We start from the raw sequence: 13,054 nt of genomic DNA, 5'->3' as shown, positions 1-13,054 counted from the left end.
AATGTTGTGTTCCTGGAGTTAGACCCTCAGCAAGCACATCGTTGAAGATGTATTTCCAATCAGGGTAGTCCATAACTTGAAAAGGAATGTGTGTGGTAGGGTTCTCGTGTGCCTATTGCCTTGCCCATCTGAGGGCTAGAGGTTGCAGCTTTGGAAGGCGCGGACAAAGAGGTTATAGCACGTTCTATCTTTGCTTCTTGGAGATGACATACATGTTGTGGTGATAGTGGAGGGAGGTGGTTGCTAGACACCAGTTAAACAGTTTGCCTAGTCCTGGATGATGTCAAGCTTCTTGAGTGTTGTTTGAGTTGCTTTCATCTGTGCGGAGAGTATTCCTTTACATTAACATACCTGATAAAGTATGGAAAGGCTTGGGGAGTTGTGAGATGAGTCATCTGCTGTGGAATACCAACCGTGTGACCACAATATTTAAGTTGTTGATTTACTGTTGCGTCCAGATTATTTAGTGGTGAGAGATTCAATGAGAATGCCGTTGAATGTCATGAAAATGTGGCTGAAATCTTCCTGGTTGGAGGTGACCATGTACTTGGCAATAGTTGTCCATGCCTGGAGAGAGATACAAAAAGCTGGAGTAACAGCGGGTCAGACAGCATCTCTGGAGAAAAGGAACAGGTGGCGTTTCAGGTTGAGACCCATCTTCAGACTGAATCCATGCTTAAATCTTATCTAAGTCTTGGTGCAGTTAGCAACAATACAGGCATTGCAAAAGGAGGTTTTCACTCTGAAGTCATTGGTGAGCCGGCCCCACTTCTGACTCGGCGATAGAAGGGAGCTCACGATAGCTGGTTACAAGCCCCCCTCTTAACTGAGAATATTCTGGAAATGATTGACCTCCAAAACCAATAAAAGGGCATCAACCTGAAATATTAGTCCTCACGTGCTGAATTACCCACCATTGCTTTCCAGCAGTGACTGTTTTGATATCTATTTCCAGCACGTGCAGGTTTGTTTTCTGATTCTTATTGACCACCTTTCTGGGTTTGATCTGTCGTTTTCACACCTTACCCATCCACATATCTCTAGACTCCCTCTCCCCTGACTCTCAGTCTGAAGAAGGGTATCAACCTGAAACGTCACCCATTCCTTCTCTGCAGTGATGCTGCCTCTCCCGCTGAGTTACTCCAGCATTTTGTGTCTGTCTTTGGTTTAAACGAGCATCTGCAGTTCCTTCCTACACCTTTATGGGTTTTCTTGATCACTGAAATGCGGTTCATTGGCCCATATTTGGAGCAGGGCCGTGATGAGGATGAGAGCCAGGTTACTCCCGCGATATCTTCCATCAATGTTTTGATGGTGTGGGGTAGACTGCACCGATAATCATCAGGATGAGATGAACACTGCACTTAGGGGAAAGCCCGTGCTTTGCCTGCTCAATACCAGTGGTGTAGCATTACTGAACAAGCGGCATCAGAGTTGACAAATAGTCCTGGAGTAAAGGCTTCAGCCATGTTGTTGAGTCCCAGAGACTTTGCTATGTCCAACGCACTTGGGCAATTCTTGATTTCAAGCAGCTGGTGAGGAATAGACCCATGCACTTTGTACCTGGCTGAAGATGGTTGTAAGTATTTTGGCTTTGCGTTTTCCACACATGCAGGATGAGGCCATTTCTATGGCTGGGTTACATGCTTAGAGCTTAGAGCTTAATTTCAGAAGTTTAATTCTCCGCCACCTTCCCACAATGGAATATTGCAGTTCTGTCGAGCTTAGCTTTGAGACAGTTGAATTTCTTAGCTCCAGCTATCTATCATGTGTTGCAAATGCTGTTGTGTATGTATGTGTGCATCGTAGCATGTTATTGCATTTTGAGGTAAGCCTGATATAATTTCTTGGATGATGATTGAAACAGGGATGGCAATCTGCCTCAGTAGTAATAAAGTGAGCTATGAGGCTGCAATGTGTGGTGAGAAACCATTTTTCTGCCGGTGATGTGTTGGAAGTGCATCCCGGATCCCGCTTATAAATTGCCGGATCTGCTGTGACTTTGTGTCATGCCATGTAGCCATTGTGTGATGGACATACCAATTAATATACCTCAAACCAGGTAAATTTGTACAAATGAGGGTAACTTGGTTTTTCCCGAAGTATGGTTCTCGCTCCACCTTTCACTGGCCCATTCTTCAGGAAACAGCCAGCTTATTCAGTACTAGTGCCACAAGCCAATTTAGTTGATGGGCATTGAAATCTCCCTCTCAGTTTGCATTCTGTAACCTTTCCACCGCACCAACTTCCCACCTCATTCCACCTGTGCTTTGGTGGTACCATCCCCAACATTTGAATGCAATCTTCTGGTCCGTGTCCAGTCAAGCCACACACTTCTTTTTGAAACGACTTGGAAGGGTATCTAGATCCTGGCGATGAGAGGGTGCTTTGCTGGTCACTGAAAGTGAAGGGACGAGTTGTAAAAGGCATTTTCCTATAGATCTTTATATAAGCATTTACTCCTACAAAACTGCCTTGTAGCTTTTGGATTTTCTCAGGGATTAAACAATTTTGAGAACATCAGCCTTGGATAATTGTAAATAATAACACAAAATACTGAGGGAAAACTCTCATCCAGTCAGACAGCATCTGTGGAAAGAGAAATGGTCAGTGTTTAAAATCCGAGACCCTTCATCATAACGGGGAAAGAGAGAAAATAACTTTTCAGCCACAATGAAGATGGGGAGGAAGGTGTAGGATGAAGGGGATATCTCTGATAGGCAGAGGCCAAATGAGTTAATGTACCAGTTAGAGCTGCTGGAGGGCCAGTGCCGAGGCATTGTATTATTTGATGGAACCTGCTACTGATAACTAAAACTTGATAACGTGATTAACCAAATGAAGATGTAAAAATCACACAAGTGGTCAAATAATTATTTTGCTGCAATATTAGTCATTGATGGAGAGGATAACAAATTAGATACCCCAAGCAAACTAATACTGAGTTACGGAAGAAGACTCGCCAAAATTAACATTAATGAGTGACTGTGATGATGAAAATAATAACAGGAAAAGTTCCTCGATCAAATAGATTTTATTGCAGAGAATTAAGAAAATACATGTTTAACATTGTAACTCCTCTTGTCTTGATTCTGGGATGATTCTATTACATTGGAAAATTGCACATACCTTTTGTCTATTAATAAAGTTAAAGAATGAAACTAAAGAATTATCGACTAGTTAGCGTAACATGTGTTCAGAGATCACGAGAGTCTACAATACTGAGAAAAGAGTTTGGATTAGAAGAATTAGAAGAATACTGGTTACCTAAAAGTTTTTCAGTGGATTGGACTGAGCTTGCAAAATGAAGAAAGGGATGCTTAATGGACGTGATTGAAAGTTAAGAAGAAATTTCTAAAGCAGGAAAAGTATTTGGTTTATTCATTTATAAGTTTGTGCCTACATATTATTGCCCATACCTACTTGCCCTGAAGAAATAGTGATGAGCTGCTGGCTTGAACCACTGCCATCTTTCAAGCGAGGGAATTTCCGCTGTAATGTTTAATAGAGTTTGAGGAATTAAACCCAGTGACAAAGGAATAATGATAGCCTTCCAAACCAGATAGTACAAGACTTGGAGGGGAGCCTACAGGTTCTCACGTGCCTACTGCCCAGGCGTGTGTTAGAGGTTGCAGGTTAGAGAGGCATTTTAACAGTATTTTAGAAGAGTAACTGTTTAAATGTAGTTTTGCGACTGATTTTGCTCAACCCTTGCCTCTCATAAATCGAGGTACATCCCCTGGTATTTGAATGTTATGCAGCTACTGTTTGGAATTCTCCACTTGACCCCGCTGCTCTGTTTATGGTTGCAGGTTTTGTAAGCTATGACAATCCAGTTTCCTCGCAGGCTGCTATTCAAGCAATGAATGGCTTTCAGATTGGCATGAAACGCCTGAAGGTCCAACTTAAGCGATCGAAGAATGACAGCAAGCCATACTGAGCTTTGATCAAAATGAACTTAAGTTTAAACATGTTCACTGGTAAGTGGTGCAGCTGTGAAAACCATTGGGAGAGAAAGTATCATCGGACTCCTTGAGTAACCCCAGCCTGACTGGGCAATTCACTGCACTCTGTTTTGTGTGTGTGCGTGTGTGCGTGCACTTGTGTGTGTGGATGTGTGACTTTAATAGTACAATTTTCTGTTATGAATTTTAAGTTATATTCAGAGATGTGCTGACTCTCAGTACAAAGGGAGACGAAAAGCATATTACTTCACTGAAATTTTAGTTGCCATATCATTTAAACTTTGGAGTTTGCTGTGTGCTGACGGTCACCCGTGTTACTGGAGAGAATAACCATGATTTTTGTGGTGTATGCCAAACAATTTTAGTGCAAACGCCCTTTTGAGGATTGAGGGATGTTCTACCAAAGTGCCTCTTGTCACATCTTTTTAAATAAAAGTGACTACACCTTTGGAGATGAGAAAGGAGTACGCCAAAAGGAACGGATTATCGGGGACAGGGTTGGTGACAGATACAGTGTCCATTGCTGACCCTCCTCTTCCTGCATATCCTCCTTCGGATCGCAGCACCCCAACCCTCTGCTACCCCATTCTCCTCTTTTCTGTCCTCCCCCCCCCCCCCCTAATTTTCCCTCTGTCTTCTCCCCCTCTGCCACCCCATTCCTCCCCTGCCCCCCTCCCCGCCCTCCATTGTCCCTCTGCCGCCTCCATTCACTTCCCCTGCTATCCCCCCTCCGGCTTCCCTTCCATTGGCTTTTGTTCCCCCCACTGGCTCCTCTGCACCCCACTCCCCCCTCTGTCCCGCTTGCACCCCAGACATCCGACTTCTTTCCATCCGCTTCACCTTTCCTTAGCAGCCATCCTCCCGTGGGCCCCAGCGATCAGTCTTGCCACATCTCACAGCAATGTAACCCTCCTAGCCTGCGGTGTTCCTCACACACACACACCCCCCCAGGCTTTTCCCAGCCGAGCTGACAACTTCACATTGCCTTCCAAACGTTAATTGCCTCCACATTTGCACCAACTCCCTTCCTTTCTCTGTACTGGCCTCTCTTGTGCACATGTGCCTCCTTTCTCTGATAACCCCCCATGTGTGAGACACTCCGTCACTCCTCAAAAGGTGCGGCACGGCCATTACTCTCGCACTTCCTCTCTCTGACTCCAAAGAAAACTGGTGCTTGCACATATCGTGACTGACTTGGCTGATCCAATATCTGATGTTCGTTGGATAACATCCACCGGCTCCCAGGATTTTGTTCTCTCCAGCGTTTTTCTTGACAATTGATGGCTTCACAACAAAATGTTTTTTGTTTTTACACGTTCAACTTGAAAACAAAATCTTCCAGGGGAATAATGTGAATTTGTTTTAAAAATGCACAAACCAGATTGGGGTGAATGTATAATTACAGTTCTACCTTTTCTATTTTTATAGAGGTTTTTTACGGCTCCCGAGTGTTGGAGATTATTTATTATCTGAAGTATTTTATTGGAGAATCAGTATTTTGTAGGTGACTGGTTTACATGGTTGTTATATGCAATGTTTGAGGTGGAGGTACTGGCACAATGTTCTTCTGGTGCTCTTTAATCAAATACTTGAAACCTATTGATTTTTAAATTATTGTGGAAGTGGAAGGCCTGACTTTTAAATTTAAAACCTGGGGAGAGATGATTAAAGCCTGTAGTCACATTGACATGTGCCCTCCTGTGTGCAGTCGGGCTCTGTCGTGAGGAGATGCTGGCTGTGAGAGGGGCCACAGCAATATTGAGACAGCCTCGGGGTGTCGGGAGAGGAGGCTGGCTCCAGGAGGACATTTCCGACCTCCTCCTCTGCAGAAACCCCCCGCCCAATTGTACTGCACTCTAGGTGCCTGTGAAGAGCTCCTCTCCCCACTCGTTTTGAGATGCGACATATTGCAGCAGTGGGCTCCATTTGTGACCAAAGACTTCCCTCATCCCCTGATGCGAATCCCAGCTCACAACGGCACAATTTCAGGGAAATGGCTGCTGTTAGACAACCCCCTTGATCCAGTTTAGACCCAAGCCGATTCTCTTCAGTGCTGAAGGAGTCCTGCACCAGGGTGTATTGAGCCAGCAATTCAAGGGAGGGCCGCGCACGCTATCTCGGTGGTGTTTGCAGCGGTAATGGAGCGCTGCTGGATCAGGGTGGTGCGGAGAAACACGGTGATCACTGCAGACTTGGATGGAGCCGTGCATCTCATAGGGGCAGTACCCAGGGAATGGGGAGAGAGAGGGGCTTCAATGTCAGAAAGGCAGTACTAAGGGAGAGCCGCATCCTAGGAGGGAGAGCACTGAGTTTTCCATTCTGGGAGGGGCAGTACAGAGGAAACACGTCACTGTGGGAGGCCAGTATTTGTGAGCACTACTCCTCGGGACCTATTGTGTTTCAAATAAGATTTCAAATTGGGGCCCAGCTTGTTCTCTCAGAAAAATTCCGAGGCACTATTCTGAAGAGGAGCAGAGGGATTTTTCCCAGTGCCATGGGCAATATTTTCCCTCAACTAAAGTCGCTAAAACTAATTTGGTCATCGTCATTTGCCATATGTGGGAGCTTGTTGTACTCAAGTTGGCTACTATGTTTCCATTATTACAACAGAGTCTGCACTTTAAACAGTATTGTGGAGGTTCAGAGAGATCGGAGGTGATGGAAGATGCTATAGAAATGCTAATCTATCCCCAAGATGAGTCTTATCTGATGATTTCTCAGTCAGACATTTAAGTTACTGAAGTGGTTAGTGGTGTTCTAGTTGAGTGGCTGCTCAGCTTTTTTGTGTGAACCAGGTCGGTCTTAATTCTGCAATTGTGGCTTGGCAATTTTTTTACCAAGTAAAACATCATCTAACCTATAATTCTCGGTGGATATTCCTCCTGCGTATCTGTGCCCATCTTGCCCAGTTGTGTCTCCCGTTTAAAGGATTTTTTGTCTTGCAGCCAGTTGGCGATAAGGTAGATGCAAGTTGCAGATGAAAGGACCCAGGATGAGGGCCCCTGTTCCTCCCTCTTCTCCCCTCCCACTCCCTGGCCCCTACGGGTGGCTAAGGATTGTCTGGTGTCTCTCTTGTACCTGTGTGAATTACATCTGTTGCAGTGTTTAGCATGTGCTGTTCCCTGTCCCATTGTTCAAATTATGCATTGATCTCATGCACTGTATCATTGTTTTGTTTTTTAGTTTTTGTTTCAATTTATTTCTTCCTTTTTTTTATAGCTTTGTGTAACTTGGTCCTTCTCCCTTTCTGGTTTTGTTTTCTCCTAGATATCTTCGTGCCCGTTTGTTCATCGTCTGCCTAGCATGTTGCTGTGACGTCCAAAGTTCATCGTCCCTCGTTGTCTCTGAGCTTCTCTGATGCTTGACCTCTACTGACTTTGACCTTGTTTTGACATTAAATTTGATGTATTTCAGAAATCTTTTGTTTCTCCTCTGTTTGCCAACCCCTCCTTGCTCTGCCCAACCCCACACCCCTGCCCTCCACCCCCAACACACACACCCTTCAGTGCTGCTGGGGCAGACCACTTTAAGCAAGCTTACACAAGCTGCGTTTAAAATTTTGAGAGTCTATTTTTCTAGAATTTCTTAACTAAATTGCAGCATTTTGACACTTTCTACTCCTTTTCGCAAAACAGCTTTTCTGGCACTGGCAGAGGGCTTTGTATCTCGATCATCTAATCAGCAAACAAACAGAAAATTACCTGTGTGTGCTCCTGTTTCATTTTTTTCTTTAAAAGTGTGTCGTGTGTTAGGGAAGTATGAAGTGTTTATCACATTTCATTCTTAAAGATGATGAGGCTGGAATGCTTTCTACTCCAGAAGAAGGAAGGGTGACAGCTTCTTCCCTTTTTTGTTGCAACCCTCACCCTATCCTGCTTTTTCCACCTCCTCTCCCTTCCCAGCCACACCGTGCCATTCCCCATTCCCTTACCTTTGTCTGTCTCTCTCTCACCCCTTACATCCATCTCTCCCATCCTCTTCCCCCCCCCTTCATCTTCTACCCACTATTCTCTCCCCAGTCACTCCATTCTCCCACCCATCCCTTTTCCACTGCCCCTCCATTCCCATACCCTCCTTTCCCACCTTCCCTGCCCTCTCCTATCTCTCCCCTTTCCTCCATGTCCTGTCCCTCTCCCTCATTATACTGGAGTGTCATCAGTAAAGAAGTACTTGAATAGCTTTTACAAAGTGTCGCCCATTTCCCTTGGGGTTTACTTTTTGGCACTTTGGTTTCTAACATTAGCAGTAAGTGTCTGAAGCAAAGGTTTGAAGAAATGAAAAGGAAGTCTTTAGTTTAATGTTGTCAAGTTTGGTCTGATTATACCTTGCATGTATTGTATCTATGCTCAACCCTCAGCAAGATGTGATGTGACTTGTTAAATTGATTTAGTGCCAAGTGTTATTTGCATGTTACAGCCTTTTACACTTTGTACAGCTTTTCTGTCTTCCTGACCTCGAATTTGCTGTTTGATAAAGGATAAAAATACAATTGAGTTGGAGGTTTAAATAAAGTATATTTTTGAACTGTCTCGTGGCAAATATCGTGCGCAAACCAGGTGACATCCTGTTGAACACCTCCTGCTTTGACCCTGGTGTTGATATGGCTCCCAGCAGCTCTACTGGGACGTGTGCAGTGTTTTTGTTTACAGATTGTTTGGTTTTGAGGGTTCTGGGGAGTTAGGACTTTCCACAAAGTGTTTAATGTAATCCAAGTGTCATTTTTGGAAGTGGTTTTGAGGGACATTTTCTGCAAGGGCTGAGTTGATCATTGGACACATGACAACTGGCGGGTTTCCACTATGGCCACCGTTGATTTTTACTAAATTATATAAGGCAGTGAAAAAGTTAACCCCTGCTTCTGCCTCCCCACTCAATCCTCATGTGCAGCCTCCACCTCCCTGCAGCACATATCCCTAATCCCAATCCTCGTGTTCACTCACTCTCCTCTCCCCCACAACCGACTTGCCTCTCTCGTTCCCCCTGCACCCTCAACCCCACAGTCCAAACCATATCCAGCCCTGCACCTCATCTTACAGTCCCAACTATTGAATCTCCACCCTGTATATCAACCCCTTCCCCAATTCTCAAATACAATCTAATTCCTATTTCCCCCAGTCCAATCCCCACAAATTGCATCCTCTCCCTACATCCACCCTTCCTCGTCTGTCTAGGTTTGGCAGATTTTGTTTTCTGCTGACATTAAGTCATTTTGCATCATCCTTTAACTCACTCTGTGTACCAAGGACAGGTAGAATTGCACACTGCAGCAGTGCAGCCTTTGTAAAACACGCTTGCTCTCACACCCACAAAAAGGCTCTCAACCACGCCCACACCAACAGCACAAGCAGCGACTGAAGCTGGTTATCAGTGCTCGCCGATCTGAGAATCCCATACACAGAGAATCACTAAGCCAAGCAATCTAATTATTAAATCAACATTTTTGGCAACTTCTTTCCTCACCCCTGCCACATCCTTTCTTGAGTTACAAGCTGATTTATTGTTCAGAGTGGAGTGCACTGATCAACCAGTCTGCCATTTCATAGTCGTTGAGAGATTGGGATTGGCCGGAACTAGATGGCTGGGGTGGGCAATCTATTCGGATACTGCCCATGAACCAGTTTCCAAAAGCACCTCAGCTTTGCACCTCCTTTCCAGCCGAGCCCTACCCTAGACAAACCCAGACAGCATGCACCTCATCCCAAGGTCCTTTATGTCTGCCACTGACTGAGGATGCAGTTGGGGGGACACCCTGGGCGATGTACCCTGGCAGGGGTTGATGTGTTGATGCTGTCTCGCCCTCAAGCACAGAGTGATTGTGTTCCTTCTGTAGCGCAATTGCCAACCCTCCAGCTTCTTCACGAGCACTCGGTGGTCCTTAGCACACCACCCGTGCCAGAATCCTGTGGAAAATGCTTAACGAATATTTAATTGCCATCTTGTTATCTTTTTGATAATGTAAACATTGAAAACAGATATTTGAGTGACTGTTTTTCCAAACCCTTGCTGCTTTGTAAGTTAACAAACATCTAAGAATCCTGTGGGCTTTTTTTGGTACAAACTGATTGTATTTAACTCTGTAGGTTTTGTACAACTTTGCCTTTTATACGAGGATTATAAAATGATTAACAAATGTGAATGATATTGATTTCTAAAAGTTTGCCACAATGACCAAACCTCTCTACTAAAGTAAAATGCAATTTTGCTCTCATTACAAAGAAAAAGCTTTTTTTCCAAAAGTGTCATTATCTTGTGTGAATTTTTTTTTCTGTGATGTAACCTTGAGACAAATTATGAGTTAATTATAAAAACATGGAAGAGAACCACTTGTAAGTTGTTTTGGAGCAAACTGTGTAGAGGTATGGCAAAGTGTTGCGAGTTTGAATAAAGCTGGTATTTGCTTCAGATTTTTCTTACTATTTTTGTCTTGACTAGGTACTAAACTGTTTTAACTGCACACACAGATTTGCAGACATTTTATATGAAACTGTGGTACCTTGTTTAGCATTTACTATTAAACAGTTTGAGATGAATCTGTCACTTGCCTCCTTTCTTGCCTGCGGGAGATGTCAGTAAACATGCATCAGTCAGTGTGTGTTTTCATTCATTCCCAGGATTGCTTGTATAGTATTTATCAATTCTCAAGAGTCACCAATGAAGTCTTGAGGAGGCACTGCCACAAAGAAGTACACAAAAAAGAGAGTACTAATATAACACAGTAATGATGCACGGTCAGAGCCACAAAGAAGTTTGAAAGATAACTCAGATTTAAACACAGTAATGATGCATGGTCAGTCACACTGAAAGATATGGAGGCTTTGGATGGTACATCGGAGGTTTACCAGAATGCTTCCTGGATTAGAGGGTTTCAGCTATAGGGAGAGGTGGGATACTCTTGGATTGTTTTTGCTGGATTGTCAAAGACGATAGAAGTATATAAAGTTATGAGGCAAAGGGTAGACAGTCAGAACCCCTTTCCCAGGGTGGAAATGTCCAACACCAAACGGCATAGTTATAAGATGAGAAGGGGAAAGTTTAATAGAGATGTGCACAATTCGAGTCAAGACACTTCTTCAGACATTAACTAGACATGTTTGGCACAAACATTGTGGGTGGAAGGGGCCTTTCCGATGCAGTGCTGTACTCTTCCATGTTCTCCATCCTTCCATTCTGCATATCCATGTGCCTATCTTAAATCTGAAGAAGGGTCTCGACTCAAAACATCACCCATTCCTTGTTTCCAGAGATGCTGCCTGTCCCTCTGTGTTACTCCATAATTATCTGCCCATCTTGGAGTTGTGGCCCATTGGTCACTCAGCCATATGGAAAGTTTTGAATGAGTGAAGCTTTCCTAACTTTACAGAAGAGGTTCACAGGCACATCTATAAGGCAATGCAGGTGATCGGGAGTTAGTCACTACAGTGGGAGCCTGACTAGCTGCAAAAACGTACCCAACGACGTCCTCATCCTGATGGCCATCTTCAGGTGTCGCTGCATTGAACGGTGCGTAGTTTGCCATTATCTGTGGAGGTTCCACCTAATCCCAGTGTTGCAAAGGGTGTGGCAACGATACCACGCAATGTGCCAGTCAGATGGACATTGTTGGGCCATCTGTTCTTTGTGGAAAGGTTATTCCAAACCAACACCTATGACCACAAGTCCATTGGGCAGTGGTCAGCATGGAACGTACTGCAGGACAAGGACTCGATGAATCTGTGGGATAGTTCCTTCACCAGATTATGTGGCAAAAGGTCTCATCACTAGAACTAACCAACACGCACCGAAACTTCACCAGGCTGGTGGTAGAATCCAGTAAAAATCTTACTCTACTAGGCACAACCATAGTTGAGTACAAGAGTATAAGAATAGGAGATTACACTGGGGCAGTACACAAGAATCGTTATATTTCTGGCACCATCTGTACACTCACGTCCAAAGTTGCTAAAAATGTAGTCTTGACTTGGCCATAAAGGCCAGTTGTGTTGTGGCATCACTGAGTGAGAGTTGCAGGGGTCAACCTACCCAGGCAATGTTGTCGATGACCTCCACAGCTGCTCAATTCTCTGTGCTGCTACAGGCCACATTCTGTCTGCGCACTTGGAACGATGCCTGATCTAATTGAACCCCAGACTACTGCAGGGCTTTCTGCAACCCATTCTACGGATACATCAACCCGCAAACACGCCGTCCCTTGCCTCTCGCGGCCACTTGCTCAACCTTCGTGCTCTGCGGCTCCCGAACCCAAGCTCAGAACACCAGTGATGAAGAGTCAAACTTACTCGCACTGCACTTGAGCCAGCTTGCTGTGGAGAGTTGCCCTGTGCGAAGAGGGTGTGGAGAAGGATGCAAGGATTCAAATCATGGTTCGTCCCAAGCAGCGGTGTAACAGAGGACTCTGGGTTGCCGGCCATTCCCAGGGGCATCATTGGAGATGGACATCGAATGCAGTTGGAAAACCGTCAACTTGGTGAAAGGGCGCTCTTTGGTCTGTCTGAAACTTGTTAGTCTCCCAGAACAGCGAGATGTCCTTCGGGTAATGTTGCCCTGGCCCATTCCAGAGTGCATCATTCTGTCATCTATCATCCTCGGGAGCTTCATGGGTAACAAGGGTGTTTTGTATAAAGATAGGTGCGAATCCCACTGATTATATCAACATTGAACACAGCCACAAATGTATGAAAAGTTATTGCGCGATTTTTGTTTTATATATCTTTTATTACCAATAAAGGTTATTTTTCGAGGGAATAAATATGCTGCATCTATTTTTGGCGGGAATAAATGGTTTGAGCTGCTCTGGTCTTTATGGGGATGGATTTGCCGGCTGCTGTCGGATTGCAGATTGTGTTTTATGGGATGGGTGTATTTGGGAGAACGCTAGTTGCTGCGGACATGAACCAGGTGAGGACAGGGCTTCTCCATCTCCCTTCTTTCCCCAGCCACCGAGTCACAACAGTTAGGGACTGGCTCAAGCCTGGGAGGCGCAAGGTACTGCTGTTGCAATCTTGAGCAAAACACGAAGGAGTGGAGAACACTGCGGGTCAGGCAACATCTGTGGAGGAGATGTTTCAGGACCCTTCAGAGCCGTAAGTCGG

General features: G+C 44.7%; 1 protein-coding gene across 7 annotated transcripts in view; it reads left to right on the top strand.

The window, feature by feature from the left end:
- celf1 (cugbp, Elav-like family member 1) overlaps nucleotides 1-10,452 on the top strand; it is a 57,438-nt gene extending 46,986 nt beyond the window's left edge. For all 7 annotated transcript variants that reach the window (XM_078415043.1, XM_078415044.1, XM_078415038.1 and 4 more), the window contains exons 14-15: nucleotides 3,813-3,980; nucleotides 7,233-10,452. In XM_078415043.1, coding sequence (XP_078271169.1) covers nucleotides 3,813-3,940 — 128 coding nt within the window. In that variant the 3' untranslated portion in view covers nucleotides 3,941-3,980; nucleotides 7,233-10,452. The remainder of the gene's footprint in view (nucleotides 1-3,812; nucleotides 3,981-7,232) is intronic.
- The last annotated feature ends 2,602 nt before the right edge of the window (nucleotides 10,453-13,054 follow it).

Source organism: Rhinoraja longicauda, chromosome 18 (genome assembly GCF_053455715.1).
Source record: "Rhinoraja longicauda isolate Sanriku21f chromosome 18, sRhiLon1.1, whole genome shotgun sequence".
Classification (NCBI taxonomy): domain Eukaryota; kingdom Metazoa; phylum Chordata; class Chondrichthyes; order Rajiformes; family Arhynchobatidae; genus Rhinoraja; species Rhinoraja longicauda.
This window is presented reverse-complemented; position numbering and strand designations above follow the sequence as displayed.